The sequence below is a fragment of the Hippichthys cyanospilos genome, chromosome 17, assembly GCF_059441005.1.
Source record: "Hippichthys cyanospilos isolate Australia breed blue-spotted pipefish chromosome 17, RoL_Hcya_1.0, whole genome shotgun sequence".
Taxonomy (NCBI): domain Eukaryota; kingdom Metazoa; phylum Chordata; class Actinopteri; order Syngnathiformes; family Syngnathidae; genus Hippichthys; species Hippichthys cyanospilos.
The window spans coordinates 8,965,680-8,984,072 of record NC_142385.1 but is presented as its reverse complement, the minus strand read 5'-3'; the positions used below and the strand labels follow the sequence as shown (position 1 = coordinate 8,984,072).

Below are 18,393 nucleotides of genomic sequence, written 5' to 3'. Positions count from 1 at the left end.
TTTCTTACTAACTTTACTATATGTCGGGTTTTGGTCACGCCATATCATGGGAAATCACCAATTTGGAGATTTTAACCATCTTACAATGTTGATTTCTCACTCCAAACTCCCGTGGGCGGAACATTTGATATAACTACTGGGTTCCCACAGGTACCGTTTGATAAGAGGAACGACTTTTTGGTGCGTGAAGTCTCTTGATTTTGCTTTGCATGTTAGTATCAGTAAAAACGCCTGTTTTTGGCTCTTTCGTTCACTGAGCTGGAAAAGGCGCCGCCCCTATGACCCTCTCGAGGTTAAACGGTCAAAATGACGGATGAATGGATGGATGGATGTTTCGTGGCCGGTCAGCGTTTGATGACATCATAAAGACGGCGTGATAGTCAAACTCTCAGAGGCTTCAGTTAGTCGGTGCGATAAAACCCAGATTTAATAAAAGTGAAATCGCCACGTTTGAGTCTGAAGCATATATTTCACAGAGGTAAGTGTGAAAATATCATGATCTAGGCCCTTCATAATTCCAAAATTGAATCCAAGTAATATTTTCAAAACTTTAAACATGGATTCCGGAATGTTTGTCTTCCGTTATCAAGGCGTCTTAATTATGACACACTTAAAAACATTCAGTGTCTGCATTTTCAAAGTTCTTTCCAAAAATACACTTTATATCACAAGGAGTCCAGACATAAGCTCCTCCCTCTCTCGGGTCTTATCCAATGAGCGTAAGGCAGAGGCGTTGCCAGGTCATGTTTACGGTCTGGCTTCCTTGAGGGGAAGAAGTGGGCCACAGTGTGGAGTGCACCTGTCACACACTCGGATATTGTGGCACACTGACCGTCAAATGAGCCACCGCTGCGAGGCAGACCACCACAAGATTCCTGTAAGGTAAGGCCACAAACCTCCTTCGGTAGAACATACACTAGCAGCAAGTATGAAAATGGCATGTCTGTCCTATGATCAAGGTGGCATTTGAACGTCATCTATGTGACGTCATGTAGTAAAACAGTCAAGAAGTGGCCAAGATAAAGTTTAGCAAACCACTGTGCTGCCATTGATTTTGATTATTTAGTTGCAATTGCATGGGAAATGCTGCGAATTCTTCTTTACTGTGCACTTTTAAACAAACCTCAAACTAATTCATTGGAACTGTTCATACTACAGCTCACGACTCCAGATGATGCATTTGCTGTATGTAGGCCAAAGCCCACTTAAAACGAACCCAGCTTCAGACGAACTAATCTAAATTGTTGGCAATTATCTGGTGCACCTGCTTGGAAAAGCAGCGACCAGCTGCTGTGCTCACTGGTGGTTCTGCACCCGTTATACGAGAAATTGCTCGTATAACGGATACAAGGTGACTTCGCTGATGAAAAAATTAGCACTTGTCTTCATGATTAGTTTTACATTTTAACCTAACGAAATAAGTTACAGTCTATTATGAAGATGGTTTTGTTTTATGGCATTATTTTTCTTTGTATATGTCGTTGTATAAGAAGAAAACTTCAAACGCATGACACTGTGCTAATTTGTGAAGAAATTCAGATGAAACTTGCTGTAACGGACATTGTTGACACTTAGAGCAGGAGAAGCAGGAGAAGCAGGAGCTTGGATTTAAAAGCACATGCCAATTGTGGCATATGGAAGAGGTAGAAAATAGGCACGCTAGAACACAAGCTGTTCCTCTCCCCTGCATAGGTAAAAAGTAGTAACGCAATGTATTGGGATTAAAGTAACGTATGCTTTGTTTGATTTCAGAGCCCATCTAAAAGTTAAGGTGTGATTATTGAGGAAGCTGCAACTCTCAAAAGTTTCACATGTAAGCATGTAGCCATCTTTTTTGCTTTTTAGTGTGACCTGTGACATATGTTGTCACCATCTAGGTGAAATGTCAATTTAAACATCTTTGATTTAAAGATCAAAGGATTGGACATAATAACCGCAAAAGGGTCAAATGAGGTTACTTCTTTGAAAATGTGTTTGATAGAAAATGTTTTATTAACTCGGCGTCTTGGTTACAGATCATCCATGCTGAGAAGGGGAAGGAGCGTCCAGGCTCGACATTTGGCCTGGAGCGAAATGTGGCACGGGATGGGTTCTATCACGGTTACGTCGATCTCATCCCAAGGAGAAGAATGGGAAAGCCAAACAACAACACAGGTATGCTAAGATCTTACCCTTCTACATTGAAAGTTATTTAATCCGCTGGGAAAAGGAGAACACGTGCCTTTTTTTTCCCAATCATTTATTGAACAAGGAAAGAACACGTCATTGCTGCTGATGGCCACTACTCACATCCAGACGCTCACGTAGACTGTCTAATATCACACGCCTCCTGACCAAACGCGATTCTCTTTCGAATTAAGCTTGCAGTGAACACCTGTATATTTGCAGTCAAGGGTTTTATCTTTTGACCGTAGCTAGCTAGCTGTACATCACAGTACTAGATTAGCTAGCTACTGTAAATCGCTGCACAGCTAGCTAGCCGGCATTGTGGTCGATATCAGTGGTTCTCAAATGGGGGTACTTGAAGGAACTTCCGGGGTACTCGAGATTTTAAGTAAAACAAACATGCAAAAATCTTTTAAAAACAATCATTAAATTAATTGTTTCAGGAAATTTTAAGTTCATAAAACAAATGTTATGTTCAGTAGGTTATTCAATATTATTGTAAAAAGCCGAATTTTCCCCTATACTATAATGGTTTGACCCAACTTGTTATGCGCCACCTCTGTTACCTGTCAGGTTAATTATTTATTTTACATCTATACTATGATCCGAAAAGAGGAAACTTTACGTTAAATGTTTTTCTGTGGACAAATATTTATTTATATTTATTTTTGAGAACAGGTCTGTCAATTTTATGTTATTTTTGGGGGACAAATGTTTATTAATAATTAAGTTAAGGATTTATTTTTGTGAACAGATCTGTAATTTTAAACAGGACACAGTATGTTTAATACTTTTTCTGTGGAAAATAAAATCATAATTTTTTTCATTTTGAGAACAGGTCTGACACTTTATATTGATTATTTTTGTTTAATACTTTTTCTGTGGAAAATAAAATCATAATTTTTTTCATTTTGAGAACAGGTCTGACACTTTATATTGATTATTTTTGTGGACAAATACTTATAGTTCTTTTAATTAATTATATTCACATCTATATTTGTAGTTTTATGATCGATTTCTTCTCTGATCCAGAATAGGACACTTAAGGTTGATTATTTTTTGTGGACCAATGCTAATGAAGCTTGAAAGGGTCTAAAGTTGAATAATTAGTCACTGATGACATGTTTTAAGTCTTTTTTTTTTTTTTTAACCCAAAAAATATTTGTACTGGTTAAGGGGTACTTTGCTGATAAGATATTTCAAAGGGGGTACTGTACATCACTGAGAACCGCTGGTCTATATGACTGAATTTTGCAAGCTAGCAAGCTAATATAGCCAGCTAGCAAGCTAGAGTGCTGTAAAGTACAGCTAGGTAGCTACTGTTATTAGCTGGCTAGCTAGCTAGCTACCTTGGGGACGTCTATATTACTGAATTTAATCCAAATGTAACTTATTTAGCTTTCTTAACACAACATAGCTGGCCTCAAAACAAAATACAGTTGCACAGTTTTACAGTTTTAGCCAAACAACAAACACACAATATAAATACATATGAATTTTATATGATAGTTTGACCTTTTGTTGAGATTCTTTAAGTTTTCAGGCCCCAAATTGAAAGTGAAAGTTTTTAAATTGCAAGTTTTTTCTTCTCTTTGAAAGAAATCAAAAAGCATATTAATTTGATATATTACAGTTTTACATGTTGCTTGAATAGTTTTTTTCTGGCCCCAAATCCAAAGTTACAGCTCGGCGTTCCAACAAGATCCCAAACTATTATCGTTTGCGTCATTCAGATCAGCGCCGTGGAGTCCGAGGTGCTTCACCCGGCGACCTCCCCGACGGGCTCTGAGCTGACGGAAGCGGTCGTCCCATCCGTCCTGGCGCCCGTGCTCGGGGAATCTTTCTGCCAGTGCTCCTGGGGGGACGATCTTAACGCCGGCCTCGGAATCGGCGCCGACTGCCCCTGTGGAGAGGATGACGACGGTTAGCTCAACAAACGATACCGTTGCAGTTCATATGGTAGAGATTTCCGTTATGAACCCGTGGGCTCTTTCAGACTTGGACTGGGTCTGGGACGAGCGCGTCAAGTCCTCCTTCGCCTTTCTCAGCTGCGACAGCCGCAAGGCGAGTTTCCACTCGGACTACAGCTGCGGCACGGCCGCCATCCGCGGCACCAGAGAGCTCGCGGAGGGACAGCACTTCTGGGAAGTCAAGATGACCTCCCCCGTCTACGGAACCGACATGGTACGGCCAATGCCAATTAAATATCGGTAATAATAACAGCAGCAGATGAAGTCTCAGTCTTCTCTGTTGTTCTACTGCAGATGATTGGAATTGGGACTGCTGAGGTGAACCTGGACAAATTCAAATATAACTTCGGTAGCCTTTTGGGTCACGACGAAGATAGCTGGGGACTCTCCTATACAGGTTTGGGTTCACAAGTGTCTGTGAATGTCACTGCAAAAGTAATGAGACGCATTGGAAGGCTGAGGGGAAGCGGCAATAGCCTTGTCAAATAGAAAACGTACTTTGCTGCCATCTTGTGGCTTCTACAGGCAATTACAAAGCTTTTGGGGGGCCTCAATTTACTAATGGCCGTCAGTGCGCCTTATCAGTGAATCACAACCGAAAAGACGTTTTTCTTTTTGTTAAGGTCTCTTCCAGCATAAAGGTGAAAAAGTGAACTTCTCCTCCCGGTTCGGTCAAGGCTCCATCATCGGACTGCACTTGGACACCTGGCACGGTACTTTGACCATCTACAAGAATCGACGCTGCATAGGTGTGTTTTGAAACTAGATGCGTACCTTGCTGGTGGCATGCAGTACATGAAATGACAAAAAATAAAGGTAGAACTAAAACAAAAAATATTCATTGTACGTGTTTCTACACAGATCAACCAATTATTAAAAAAAATGTTGAATATTTTTTGTAAAATGATTTCATCTAATTAAATCATTTTTAATGTTTTTTCTAATCATTTTAACTATACGTCATCAAATTAAAAAAAATGTGTATGTAAACCTGTCTGCTATTTATCATTATGAGGCAAAAAAATGTAATAAATGTTTTTAACAAGTTTTTGGCAAATTATTTTATTTTTATTTTTATTTTATTATTTTTCGTAATTATTTTAATTATACTTGAACAAGTTAAAATATAATAAATGTGTATGTACACTTTTACTATTTACAATGCATAAAAATATCTGTTAAAAAACACAATAAACATACCTAACAATTTAATTACCCAAATGGTTAAATAAAGGTGCTATCATTTTTTTCATAATTTGCACATGTTATGAAGTATGATTAATCAAGTATTTTATCAAAAAGCCATCTCATACAATTTGTATGTGGAGGAAAATAGTAATAAAACTGCTTACATTTTAGTATTTATATACTAAATACACTTTAGTCAACCAATTTCACCCTTGTGAATTATTTTGATTTGTGTCAAACTTGAGGCCCGGGGCCCAGATCCGGCCCGCCACATAATATTATGTGTCCCCCGAAATGCTAATTATGACATCATATTTCTGGCTAAAATACCACATTTCCAAGTTGTCTTCAACTTTGTGACACATTTTTTTGCTACCATTACACCTTTTGAATATTTTTTTCCCCAAAATGCGTAAATGTGTGACCATCATACTTAAGATTCTGAATTATTTGATGGCACACTCCTGGTAGTGTGATGACTAAGTGCTGGTGCCATGTTGAAATTTGACATGTTATCATCATTTGGGTAAAATTTCAGCTCTCTAGTGTGTTTGATGTAAACGTCAAAGGATCGGACAAAATACTGCACAAGGGTTAAACTGTAATAAATATTCGCGATGCAAGACTTTTTGTCATGTTCAGTAAATGTATTGGTTTTCATACCGTTTTTTTTTTAAGTTTGACCATACCCTCATTATAACATCCTGGTTTTTGGCCCACAGGTGTGGCTGCCAGCAAGCTGCAAAACAAGAAGCTGTACCCCATGTTGTGCTCCACGGCAGCCAAAAGCAGCATGAAGGTGATCCGCGCCTGTTACACGCCCACGTCCCTGCAGTACCTGTGCTGCGCGCGCCTTCGTCAAATCCTCCCCGCCTGCCCGGACGTCCTGAGCGCCCTGGATCTTCCCCCGGGCCTGCTCGCCCTCCTGCGCCGCCGCCTCGGCTGGGTGTTCACAGTCACGCCGTCCGAGGGCGGCGCCGAATGCCCGTCCCGCCCCGTCGTCAGTGCCTCCGTCGCGGAACCTTGTTTGGAGGCGCCGGACTCTCGCCACGCGCCCCCCAGCGGCGACAACGAACATTCCCAATCGGAAGATTATCAGAGTAAACGTTGTCGCTGGGCGTGACGTGTTCATCTCTCGCCAATTTAAGGTCATACGAGCAAGCGTTCGCTTGTGCCGCTGCGACAAGTTTCAAGTCCAAAAGCGGAAGTTACATTAAACAATTGCTTTGTGATAATAGTTAAATTGCGTTTTTTTGAACGAATTAAAAGCTGATACACTTTCTTTCCGGCCAATTAGAGGCGGAAATGTTGTGTCGCAGCACCCCCTACTGTTGAAAGAAATTAACCTCAGAGCCAAGTCTTGGTTTAGTCACGTCTAAATTTAAAATAACTAAAATAAAGCATTTTGGATGGGAAAGAGTGAAATAAAAGTAAACTGTAGTGAATAATTAACTTTTTTTTTCTACTTCCGCTTTGACTTGCTACTTTGTTTTCCCATGAATGTAAAACTAATCTTGAACAGACTAGATCAAAAATGTTCACAAAAGGGGATTTAATAGGAGGGATAGATATCAGGAATTACTTTTTGATACTATGTAAAGAACCGTTTGTATTGTTTCTTACTTGGACACTTCTTTAAAATAAACTCCAAAAGACAAGCTCTGCTGAGGAATATTTTAATTGAATCATTATTAATACTAAAACATACATATTCCAAAAAATCCGAACTGATTGAACATCATGATGTATCATATTTGTAGCTTATTGCAACCAACAATCACATGATGGCAACTAAACCACATCCGCAATTTGCAACATGATGTAAACATTATTGAGCACAAATTAGTCCAGGACCAGTTCAGGATTCAGAGCTGTGAGGCAGCGGTAAATTCTAGTAGAAATCTCGGGTCCGACACGCCTGTCTTTGCCTTCGCCCTTCACCGTTAGATCGGCAAGCAGCTTCTTTCGATCCTCCTCTGAACTTGATGCCTTGTAAGCCTGGAAACGCAACGCAGGAAGTAAGTAGCAGTAAGAAAAAAAACATTAGGGCATGACAGAAATAACTATTTTGACAGTCAATTCAGCACAAAATGTTTGCCCAGCCCAATTTACCTCGGATTTTTCGTTAGCTTGGCCATAATATCGTCCAACTTGGGCTGACTTTGAAAGAGTCAGAACATCGTCGAATAAAAATATTTACATTCATCAAAAGGCTAAACCAATCAAAAGTCATTGGAAGGCTTGCAAATGTCATAAATTGGCCGCTAGCGCCACCTGGTGGCTCAACACCGAAATTTCTCTTGCGCCCTGTTCGAGAGTTGCCGTTGAAAAGATTAATGCAAAAATCGGGGGGAAATGCATGCTAAAAACATCTGGTCATGTCCAAAATTGACGATGTTTCCAATTTTGAATGGCAGTAAATGAGCGCGACATAGGCTAAATTTGACACTTAAAGCGTTTACCTCTCGACCTCCTGTTTGCAAGCATTTAGAAGGGACGGCAGTGTGGCAAAGTCATGTTTTGACAATCTGCAATATTTTAGCCTAGTGTTTATTTTAATGCTTTTCCTTTGACATCACACATCAAAGACATGAAAAAGCCCGGGTTTGGGCAAAATTTCCCCAAGGGATTAAAGACACGCACATATAATACAGCTCAATGAGGTCAAGAGGTCGTACCTGCAGCAGCAGTTGCGGTGACGGGTAAGCTGCCGTGACACAGGAGGCGGTGGCCTGACTGACTCTGTTGAGTTGTTGGATCTGTTTGGTCCACACCTGTTTGAGCCCGCAGCCGTCCTTCTCCACTCGCACGCCGCTGGCCCAGGAGCCGTCCACACAGAAGGGCAATTCCGATTGCTCCGTCAGCTGCCTGCCGGGAGGTCAGAAAAACGCTCGTTTTGTCAGGGAGTGACAAATATGGAGGACTGAAGTCACTCATGTGAGTCCTAAGTTTGTTTTTAACGGAGGCAGAAAGAGACAAGTCTCGCGAGAAGAGTCATGAGTACTTTCACAATTTAAAATCAAATGAAATGAACAAAAAATATGTATTTTTTTTTTATTATTAATAACCCAATGTTCTGTCCTTCCTAGATGTTACAATCGATTCTATGTATGTAGATAGAGCGCGATGCACTATCAACAGCGGCCAGAAGCGGCGCTAAAAAACAAAGACTAAGCCAAACAAGGCACGAATCTGTAACTGTTAAAAGATTGACTAAATCAGTCCCAAAACAACCCAAATTATTTCACGAAACCCCCTGGAGTCAGACCGCGAACTCCACTTTGAGAACCACTGTCATAAATGAACCGGGACTGACTGGAGTCAAAGCATGTGCGAAACAAGTCCGACTCGACTCACGTGACTTGAGTCTGACCTGAACCAGGTTGCGGAACTTGAGTCAAGTTGCGTAAGCCAAGACTGACTTGAGTCAAGTCACGAGTCTGAATGGAGTCACGAGCAAACCCAAGTTTGACCGGAGTCAGGTCATGCGTGAACCGAGTCAGACTGGAGTCAAGTATGTGAACCAAGTCCGACTCGACTCACGTCACGGCAGTCTGATTCGAGTCAGATGACGAGTCAAGTCAAGCAGGAACCGAGTTCAAGCCGAGTCGTGTGTGACAAGTCCCATCTCGAGTCAGGTTACGCTCAAACCCAGTCCCGACTGGAGTCGCTTCACGTGCAACAGGAGTCGAGTCTCAACTGACACGAGTCTGTCTCGAGTCAGGTCACGCCTAAATCGAGTACGACTGGAGTCACGCCACACGAGTCCGATTCAAGTCACGACACGTAACCTGAGTCCCGCTGGAGTCAAGTCAGGACCAACACGAGTCCAAGTCCAGGTTGAGTCAGATCACCTGTGAATCAAACCTCCCACCTCTGGAGCTACGTACTTAAAAGGTCGTTTGGACAAGGACTTGGTGACGGCACACACATGGTCTGAGACATCTTGCCAACCATCCACAAAGAACACGGTTATGTTCTTATGCAGTTGTAGATACACAAGAACCTGGACAAAGTGTAAAAGACACATTCAGTATTTTGTCGTTTCAAGCAACAGATACTGCTGCTGACCTCCTCAGTGTCCAGATTCTTTCCGTTGTATTTGGTTCTTTGACTTAAAGCATTTTTCCTGTTGGTCGGATGCAAAACAGTATAATACGCAGTTATCAAAACATATAAGTGATTTTCAGATCGTTACCTGTAATCTGGTTTGGACTCTGTTACCAGGAGAGTGGCCACCTTCACGGCATCCTGATTGAGGCCCTTCATCAAAGAACCCAGGAGAGAATCCCGCACCGGTTCCTCATCTTTATTGTCAATCATCTGTAGCGTATTCAAAATTCAACTCACCAGAAAATTGTTAATTCAGTGTTGTGTCATATGCATCTTGAAATTCAACATTCTAGCTATGTCTTCTCGCTGAAGACCTGGAAATGGTATTTGGACACAAATTTGTGACAGTTCCAACTGTTCAGCCGAATGTTTTTTTCTTTTTCCATTTCAAGAATAAGACATTGGTAAATAATATGCTTGAAATTGCGTGAACATAAAAGATTCGCATTGAGAACACCCCAAAATGAATACTGTCGTGTAATTGCCTATTAATTCCACTAGATGACGCCAAAAAGAAGATATTGTTTTTTTGGGTTCTTCCAAAATAATAATTAACTTGAGGTAACTTGTCATTCAGAATTGAGTTCAATTTAAAGGCCCACATTTCACACCACTTGAGAGAAAATATATCATACACATAGAAGGCCAACTTACTCTTTTGACAGAGATGACCTCGTCTAAGAATTCGGACGCGCTTAGCACCTGCACCAGCTGGTCCTCTGCGACCGTTGCATTGCCATCCTCAGCCAGCTGGAGATGCCATGGAAGCATAACAATGCAAAACAGTGGACAACTTTGTCAACCAAAGATAGTGCTCTTCTCCTTTTTCCAACGTTTTGTTATTGAACATAGAGCGAGGGGCTCTTAAGGAAACACGCGTCCACCTGAGGTAAATCCCTGGTCCACGTGATGCTGTTGGGAAGTGGCTGCTGCTGGACGTTGTACCTCCATTCAAGAGATGACAAGGTGCCAAGCAGGAGGTCACAGCCTTGCTGTTGCAGGAGAGCTGGAAACAAAGGAGAGATGTGAAATCATCATTCAAATTCTGATACCATCAAGTATGTTAAACGGGGTTGAATAGAGAGCAACTTTTATGAAAGCTCGCGATGACAACGGACCGGAATCTATGCAGACAGTCAAACTTTTGAGGTAGTTCTCCGGCTTGAGGCTGTTGAGATGTTGTGCAGCTTCTTTCCGTTTCTGCAGCTCCTTTCTCTTCTCCTGCTTCTCTCGCTCTTTCGCAGCTCGGTTCTTCTCTCGAGCCTCCCTGCGTTGTATCGCTTTCTCCTTATCTGCCGCCATCTCCTCCTTGGAACGGCGTTTTTTTGCTGGACTCGGCCGATCGTGCTCATCCGAAGGCGGCGGAACATAGACGTTTCTATCCCCCGAGTCTGTAGCATCTCCGTTACGTTCTAAATCGCTTTTTGATTCATCATCAACTTCGGTGTCCGAATCGGATATTTCCCATACAATAGACTTTTGCGATGTGGTCATTTTACGTGATAAAAATTTCTAAGAAAATCGTTACATTGCCCGCCGATCGCTTAAAAAATGCTTTATTTACAATAGTACTTCCTGTCTGTGACGGTGTCTGATGAGGGTCATTTCGATAGAAGAAATTAAAACGCGGTCGTACTTTACTCGTAATCCTCCAACTGAGACATAAATGAAGAGATTAAGTAATTAATATGTATATGATGAAAATAAAAGATTTATAGAAATAGCAATTTTCAGTTTTGTACCGATGTTGTACTTTTAAAGTTTGCTAATAAAGTTATATGCGCCAGTCACGTGAGGCGGGCAGTGAAATCTACGCATGCGCATATTTACCACTGATTTATAAACTCAGCAGTCCGCAATAATAGTGCATTCGAAGTATCCATGTGGTTGTGAGATTTAATATTTTCCCCCCTTGCTTATGTCCATGTCAACAACACGAGAGTAGCTCCAGCGAGGACTTTCCCTTTCCCCCCCAACCAAGCAGTCGTATTTTATCCTCTCACCATGGCACAACCGGCAGAAAAAGGTACGTTTGACATAAATACAAAATCCCGCGTCAATAGTCGCATGGCCAGATTTCTTTTGTCCTGTGGAATTTGGCCACTAAAATGGCCAAGTCAGCATTTATGACTGCGCTGCCAAAACTCAAGAATGAGGATTTACGAAAACATTAAAACGAATGAATGAATAGTTGCCTTATTTGCAGTGGGTTCTCGTGTAAAGTCAAACCATGAATCTGATGAATTAAACCATTTAAAACAAGGCTTTGTAATCTAGGGGAAGGATTTTGCCTTCCTATTCTTTATTTCATATTTAATACAATATCAATATGGGACATTTGAGTTTAGCTTCCATTAAAAAAATCCTTATTTAATACATACTATACGTATTACATGCTAAACGGGTCTTGTAAAAATGTGTAGGCAACACATTCCCCTGGTCAAAAGTTCTCAAGTGGATCAATCACTGCTTTTGCAACATATATATACTCCATTTCACATTCCATATTGCTCCTTAATGCAAAACTGTGAAAACAGTTGTGCTCATGTTGTCTTCTGTCTTTGAATTAAAGTTTCTAGTCTCCAATTCGGCAACACGGAGTGTCCGGAGCACTGAACACTTACTAATTGCTAAAGTCTTATAATTTACTTGTCCTCCAGGTTACTATCGCTTCGTGGTGCTGTTTTTCAATTGCCTGTTGACGTTCGGCTCCTACTTCTGCTTTGACATGCCGAGTGTTTTGCAGAACCAATTTCAAGGGGTATGTAAAGATTGGATGAATGCAATTGTAGCTTTGGGTCTGCCAAATTGATCACATGATCATTGTTCTGTACCCCTCCTGCATCCTGTAGAACCTGACATGCCCCAATGCAACAGTGATCAATGGCACAGTGGATTGTGTGGAGGGCTTGGGGATGACCCCTCAGGAGTACAATCTTCTTTATGCTATCTATGCATGGACGTAAGTACACATACATACACTCAAACGCAAATGGAAAGTAATGATGATTTTAGATACTCAATTCATCAATTACTTTAGGTATTTTAGTGACTTAATTAACATGAATTAGCATTTTTCAAAGCTATAAATGGGTACCAGGGATTCTTCAAAAACATAAAGATATGTCTTTGGGATTGAATAAATTAATAAAATACAGTGTATAACATAGAACCTAAAACGAGCAGCTTCGCCTTCCAATGCTGACACATTTTATCAAAAAAACAAACAAATAATGAATCTAAATGAGGTAAGCATCAGTCTGCGTAAACAATTCACCTCCGGATATTAGCATGCATCACATTAGCGCTTGTACATCTCAGTAGTACAGCTCCAAAAATAAATATTAAGTAACTTCCCAAACTTGTTTTTAACAGCATGTTACTTAATGCATGTAACTCAGAAGTTGAGACACTTTTGATTAGGTCAAAATAAAGGCATAAGTTGATTGTGATTTATTTGGTGTGATTAAAAAAAAAGCTACAGTGAATATAAACATAAACAACGTGAATCATCTTTTGCTTCTGCATAGGAATGCAATTGTGGTGATCCTGGCTGGATTCTTGATTGACAAACTGGGAAACAGATGTAAGACAGTTTTTTTTTTTTAACATATTCAAACATACCCTAAAAAAGCAGTACCAGCACAAATGTCTTTGTCTGCTGTTCCGGTGACAAAGCAGCCAATCACAAGTGCCTATTATCAGGTGATGGCTCCACAATGTAGTCCTGATGACATCACAGCTGATCAGATAAAATTTACTGAGCAGTCAATCACATTGCTCTGATATCATCACAAGCCTTTGGGGGGCATATTTGCATATTTTTAAATTACATGGTGATATGGCTTTAAATTAAAGTCAGATTGCCATATTAAATGGAAAACGGCATGATTATAGTTTTCCCCTGTCTGAATTGTGCTTTACTTTTCTTCACATACCAAATACGGTATACTTTTAAACCATTTTCCCCTCAGCATTAACGTAGATGAACCTCCGCAGAAATGATATGCATTGCGTTTCACTTTTTTTATTTTTTACCAAAAGACTGTCACTTTACAGCACCGCCTACTTGATGCATAACAATAACACTTTCTTGCTCAGTCTTAACGTGGAGTCTGAACAGCCTGTTAATACTCGGTCTCGTTGTGCCGCAAATGAAGGCATTTTCGCTTCAAACTAAACCACTGCTCATCCTTCCACATGGAGGGAGTCATTATATACGGTAAGAACTTATTTCACTTTACAACACTATAAACGGTGCGCTTGTGGCGGTGAGTGAGGGAGCTGTGCGGAGAGGTATATGTAAGGTAGGAGTGTGAGGTGAGAGCGGATGCGTGAGGTAATGACAATAGAGACTGAGACTGGCCCTTTAAGAAAAGTTGCATTATGGGGGAGAGAGAGTAGTGCTCAGTCCTGCAGGGAGAGTTAGCGGCGCTCACCACTCTGATGCACGGTGTGTTGTCATGTTGTAAAATGATGTACTATGGTTAGGAGATCATAGGGCATAGGAAAATACGTTTTCATATACTCGATTTATGTACGCACATTTCATAGATTAAATTAAAATGATTGCTAAATAGTATCTTGGAAAAGTCCCTTAATATAGTAATATAATCAACCAGTCCTAACTGTGGTGTACAATTTATTTAATGTTGCTTTTTTTTCTGTCTTTCTGCAGTCGGAGTTTTTCTCTTCTCCTTTTTGTGCGTGTTGGGATCCTCCCTGTTTGCTCTAGGTTCCCACTTCACAGGAACACCATACCTGCTTCCCCTCATGCTCACTGGTCGACTCCTGTTCGGATCTGGCAACGGATCGCTGACCAGTAAGCATTGTACAGCTGATAATGCATTCAGTTGGGGTTGCGATTTGTGTGTGTGTGTGTGTGTGTGTGTGTTTTTAAAGCTCTCCTAAACCATTTTAATTGATATTCATTGAAGCAGTTGATAACATGAATGCAGTTCATTTGGTTCCCTTGAGATGGCGCTGGCATATTGCTGTTATGCAAAGGACTTTGTTTAGGTCGTTTGTTTGTACATTTCTATTTTACATCTCCCGCGATCTGGGCATCATTTATAAGTCCAAGGAAGTAATAATATTTATTTTAGGATAATTTTGAGCATTTAAGTTTACTTACTGGATGTGTAATGAGCGTAATAAGCTATAATAAGAATATTTCCAGGTATGTTGGTGAGAATAATGTAAAAGTAATGCAATATTAATGTAATACCTTGCATTTCAAATACAGTCATATTATAATGTACCTAATTACTCTAGAATGACAGAAAATGAGCCAAAATTGGGCAAAATACTGCATAAGAGTAAAAAAAAAACAAACAAAAAACCAAGATTATTACAATGCACTTTTTTTTTCAGTTGTGCAGAACCGCATCACTGCTTTCTGGTTCAAGGGCAAGGAACTGGCCTTAGCCTTCGGCCTGACCTTGGCGTTCTCACGCCTGGGCTCAGTCCTCAACTTTTTCCTCACGCAACGTTTTGAGGAAACGTTTGGCATGCAGTGGACACTTTGGGCTGGTAAGTGGAATACTACAGTGATACACTGCCATTTTACTGGAAGTCCAAATGACTTTTTTGGATTTCATAGGTGCATTCTTGTGCGTGCTGGGCTTTATGTCCGCCGTCGTCGTGAGCTCGCTGGACAAGGTGGGAATGAGGCAACTCGGCCTTGATGGCGTCATCCAGGAGGAGTCTCGCAAAGTGGTACAAATATTATTCTGGAATCAACTTGTCACACACTCCGTCTTGATTACAAATTGTTATACGCTATGTGAACAAATAACGTGAACACATGACATATTTGTTGTCACAAATCAGGTGTAATGGGCGCACAAAGTCCAAAAATAATTAGTCAAAATAACCACACGCACATTAGGTGTAAGCTGAAAGAAATGCTAAATTGTGGCCACAATATTGGTAAAGTGGGACCACAAAATACTAAATTAGCTATGAAGTGCACATGAAATTATGCATTTTTCCCCCTTTTATGTCCTCTGCTCTGTCTTGCTATATTTCTATAGAAAATCCAGGATGTGAAGCAGCTATCCCTCAGATACTGGCTGCTGGTTCTCACTATCATGTTCTTTTACAACGGAATCTTCCCCTTTATTGCTGATGCCAGGTATTGGGAAAACAAAATATTACATTACTGCACGGATGCAAATGAATTCAAAATCCTGCTTTTTTTTTTTAGTAAGTTCATTCAAGATAAGTACAAGGACTACACGCAGAAGGAGGCAGCCTACGTCGCAGGGGCCGTTTACGACAGCTCACTCGTCCTCTCTGCCGTTGTCGGCATTCTTATCGTTAGTTGGATTTATTTCCTAATGATGATGTTTAATTTTAACTCTGCAAAAAAAAAAACATACATCGTATTTTTTTTCTCACCCCAGGACTACGTGGGCCTTCGAGGGATTTTCGCCGTGTCCTGTGCCGTACTCACGCTGCCCGTGTTTGGGCTGCTGGCCTTCACCTTCGTCGCTCCTCTCGTCTCCACCCTGTGGCTGGGAATCACTTATTCTTTTGCTGCGGTCAGTTTGGCGTCCAACGCCTATTGAAGTTATGCCCTCCTAATGTATGGCACCTTACTATTAAAATGTTTTTATACAAAAAAAAAAACTCAATAAGCAAAAGTATAATATTAAAACATTCACATTATGCAGTGTACACGTTTTCTACTGGTTGGATAGGTGTAGATGTGAATTTTGATAGGATGTTTATGTAATGGCGTAAGTGGAATTGTAATAGTTTGTGGTGCGTTGCAGGCTAGCATGTGGCCGTCAATTCCTCTCGTGGTTCCTCAAGCGACAATCGGCACAGCCATGGGGCTCGCTACCTCCGTCCAGATGATCGGGATTGGTATTTCCAATCTTGTTGTCGGGGAGATTTTGGGCACTAAGTCGAGGTACTGAAATCTCGCACAACGCATCGAGGTCCCTTTCTGGTGCGTAACGATTATCAATGTCATCCACTCAGTGACACCAAGATTCCATTGTGGCGATGGCAGAGAATGATGATCTTCATGTTGGCCAACACCATCGCTTGCATCGTCACGTCGGTGCTGCTCAACATTGTCGATCACAGACAGGTCACTCATCTTTGTCTTTGCTTAATCCATTTGAAATGTTTTCTACTGTATTGGGAGAGGTGGGAGACCGAAATCATGTGACTTTACATGACTTGACTCTTCACATCAATTTACTCAAGCCATGTGACTTGTCTCCAGTTATGTGACTTTACTTGAGTCGCATGGTTTGAGTCGAGTCGCGTGATTTGACTCGCGTCACATTATGTGTTGTGTCACGTGACTTTGACTCGCGACAACTGACGACTCGAGTCACATAACATGACTCGTCACATGGCGATTTGAGCCACGTGACTTGACTCGCCACGTGACTTGACTCACCACGTGACTTGACTCGCCACGTGACTTGACTCGCCATGTGACGATTCAATTTGTCAGTTGACTTGAGTCACATGACTTGACTTGTCACATGACGAGTCGAGTCACGACTGACTCGTCTTATGGCGACTTGTCACATGAGCTGACTCGTCACATGACTTAACTCATCACATTGTGATTCGAGTCACCTGACTTGACTCCTCACAAAACGACTTGAGTTGGATGACTTAACTCGTCCCATGACGACTTGTCAGTTAACTTGAGTCACATGACTTGACCTGTCACATGATGATTCGAGTCACATGACTAGACTTCACAAAATGACTTGAGTCGCATGACTTAACTAGTCGCATGACGATTTTTCAGTCGACTTGAGTCACATAACTCAATTTGCTTAAGACATAAGTCCCTAATTTCTGGAATTATTCCGCTAAACAAACTTAATTCGAGAAAAATAATACTCACAGGTTGAAACCCGAAACAGACTTCTGACTTGCACATGTGACTTCCTCCCATCCCTGCCGTTTGAAAATAAACACAATTTATTTTTAGGGCGGGACCCTGAACAAGTTGACCAAACGATCGGCGCAGGTCGAGAGGGAGTCAGACACGGAGCCGCTCTCCCGTGGAGAGGAAGTGGACAACGAGGACGAGAGGGATGCACAGCCTGCATCTCCCTCCATCAACTCCTGACTTCTTCAATTTTTGTCAAGTTTGAACATTTTTCCCAACTTCCTTTTTTTTGCAATTTGATTTTGGATGATCATTTTAGAGACACTTTCTCATTGATGTCCTTTTTTGATGCATGAACTAAAAACCTTTTCTAATGGAATGATTTGAACAACACTGTATCAGGGGATACAAAAAAAGAAAAGATCTATACAAAACAATCAAAGCACATTCTGTTGACGAAAACAACCCCTATGACTGTTACAGTTTGTTTCCACAGCTGATATAATACCATGACTTTTATTTCAGCTGTTTATGTCCACTGATTGCAATGTGTTCTTGAAGAAGGGAATTTAATGGGGCCGTGACAGAATTACAAAAAAAAAAAAAAATCTTTAAAGTCCCTGCAGATTTTTCTGCGCACATAACCTCACAATTATGTTTAAAATAAAACATATCGTACATTTACTTTCTTTATGAGTGAACTGAAGTTTTTGTGTTGAGGTTTTTGTTTTTGAGTGATCAACCTTGCCGGGGCATGTTGTACACATTATAGCCCGCAGAGGGAGCTCTGACATTTATTTTTCATCATCAAGAATCTTCATACATCCATTGCATTCATTAAGAAGTTTTTCCCCTGTGCAATAGAAGTCGAACGCATTTTGGCTGAGGGGCCACATGAAGGAAAGTCATATGGTTATCATATGATTATATTTATATACCGTTATATGTAGATTTCTTCTTAGCAGCGATGAACTATAAATTTATGAGCAATGTTCTGTTATATTCATTTTGATGATTCAAATCCATGTTTGAGTCAATTTGAATGATTTCTGTAAATCTATTGGAGTTGATGGGGGCCATGTTGTG

The 18,393-nt window shown here is 40.9% G+C and overlaps 3 protein-coding genes across 6 annotated transcripts; 2 read left to right on the top strand and 1 right to left on the bottom strand.

Moving 5' to 3' along the window:
* The first annotated feature begins 35 nt into the window (after positions 1–35).
* spsb3b (splA/ryanodine receptor domain and SOCS box containing 3b) lies at positions 36–6,982 on the top strand. Of its 4 annotated transcripts, XM_088438455.1 has the most exons (9): positions 41–478; positions 673–882; positions 1,753–1,813; positions 2,016–2,154; positions 3,900–4,089; positions 4,163–4,350; positions 4,431–4,533; positions 4,760–4,885; positions 6,047–6,982. In XM_088438455.1, the coding sequence occupies exons 4-9, from the start codon at positions 2,023–2,025 to the stop codon at positions 6,445–6,447; spliced, it is 1,140 nt and encodes a 379-aa protein (XP_088294581.1). In that variant the 5' UTR covers positions 41–478; positions 673–882; positions 1,753–1,813; positions 2,016–2,022; the 3' UTR covers positions 6,448–6,982. The 4 variants fall into 4 exon arrangements, with proteins under 4 accessions (XP_088294580.1, XP_088294579.1, XP_088294581.1 ...); XM_088438454.1 differs by lacking the exon at positions 1,753–1,813 and having other exon boundaries at positions 36–478; XM_088438456.1 differs by lacking the exons at positions 41–478; positions 673–882 and adding an exon at positions 913–1,643.
* A 4-nt stretch (positions 6,983–6,986) lies between these two features.
* On the bottom strand, positions 6,987–11,024 carry eme2 (essential meiotic structure-specific endonuclease subunit 2). Its single transcript, XM_088438452.1, has 8 exons — positions 10,556–11,024; positions 10,322–10,443; positions 10,092–10,187; positions 9,523–9,647; positions 9,396–9,453; positions 9,215–9,330; positions 8,003–8,192; positions 6,987–7,322 (listed from the first exon to the last, which is right to left on the bottom strand). Exons 1-8 carry the CDS (start codon positions 10,929–10,931, stop codon positions 7,167–7,169), a joined length of 1,239 nt encoding a protein of 412 aa, XP_088294578.1. The 5' UTR covers positions 10,932–11,024; the 3' UTR covers positions 6,987–7,166.
* Positions 10,687–17,991, top strand: mfsd1l (major facilitator superfamily domain containing 1-like). Its single transcript, XM_088438450.1, has 13 exons — positions 10,687–11,463; positions 12,098–12,198; positions 12,290–12,399; positions 12,968–13,023; positions 14,116–14,259; positions 14,811–14,969; positions 15,040–15,155; positions 15,473–15,573; positions 15,646–15,757; positions 15,845–15,982; positions 16,217–16,356; positions 16,428–16,539; positions 17,407–17,991. Exons 1-13 carry the CDS (start codon positions 11,442–11,444, stop codon positions 17,545–17,547), a joined length of 1,452 nt encoding a protein of 483 aa, XP_088294576.1. The 5' UTR covers positions 10,687–11,441; the 3' UTR covers positions 17,548–17,991.
* Positions 17,992–18,393: the final 402 nt, after the last annotated feature.

What these genes read in the sequence shown, in the direction of transcription:
- spsb3b (XM_088438453.1), top strand. Translation starts at nt 557, where the DNA reads ATGGATTCCGGAATGTTTGTCTTCCGTTATCAAGGCGTCTTAATTATG. An exon ending in AAAGCCAAACAACAACACAG is followed by an intron (nt 2,155 to 3,899) that starts GTATGCTAAGAT and finishes TGCGTCATTCAG; the next exon opens with ATCAGCGCCGTGGAGTCCGA. An exon ending in CCGTCTACGGAACCGACATG is followed by an intron (nt 4,351 to 4,430) that starts GTACGGCCAATG and finishes GTTCTACTGCAG; the next exon opens with ATGATTGGAATTGGGACTGC.
- eme2 (XM_088438452.1), bottom strand. Translation starts at nt 10,931, where the DNA reads ATGACCACATCGCAAAAGTCTATTGTATGGGAAATATCCGATTCGGAC. An exon ending in AGGTCATCTCTGTCAAAAGA is followed by an intron (nt 9,648 to 10,091) that starts GTAAGTTGGCCT and finishes AATACGCTACAG; the next exon opens with ATGATTGACAATAAAGATGA. An exon ending in CACCGCAACTGCTGCTGCAG is followed by an intron (nt 7,323 to 8,002) that starts GTACGACCTCTT and finishes TTGCGTTTCCAG; the next exon opens with GCTTACAAGGCATCAAGTTC.
- mfsd1l (XM_088438450.1), top strand. Translation starts at nt 11,442, where the DNA reads ATGGCACAACCGGCAGAAAAAG. An exon ending in AGGAGGAGTCTCGCAAAGTG is followed by an intron (nt 15,156 to 15,472) that starts GTACAAATATTA and finishes ATATTTCTATAG; the next exon opens with AAAATCCAGGATGTGAAGCA. An exon ending in CCGTTGTCGGCATTCTTATC is followed by an intron (nt 15,758 to 15,844) that starts GTTAGTTGGATT and finishes TTCTCACCCCAG; the next exon opens with GACTACGTGGGCCTTCGAGG.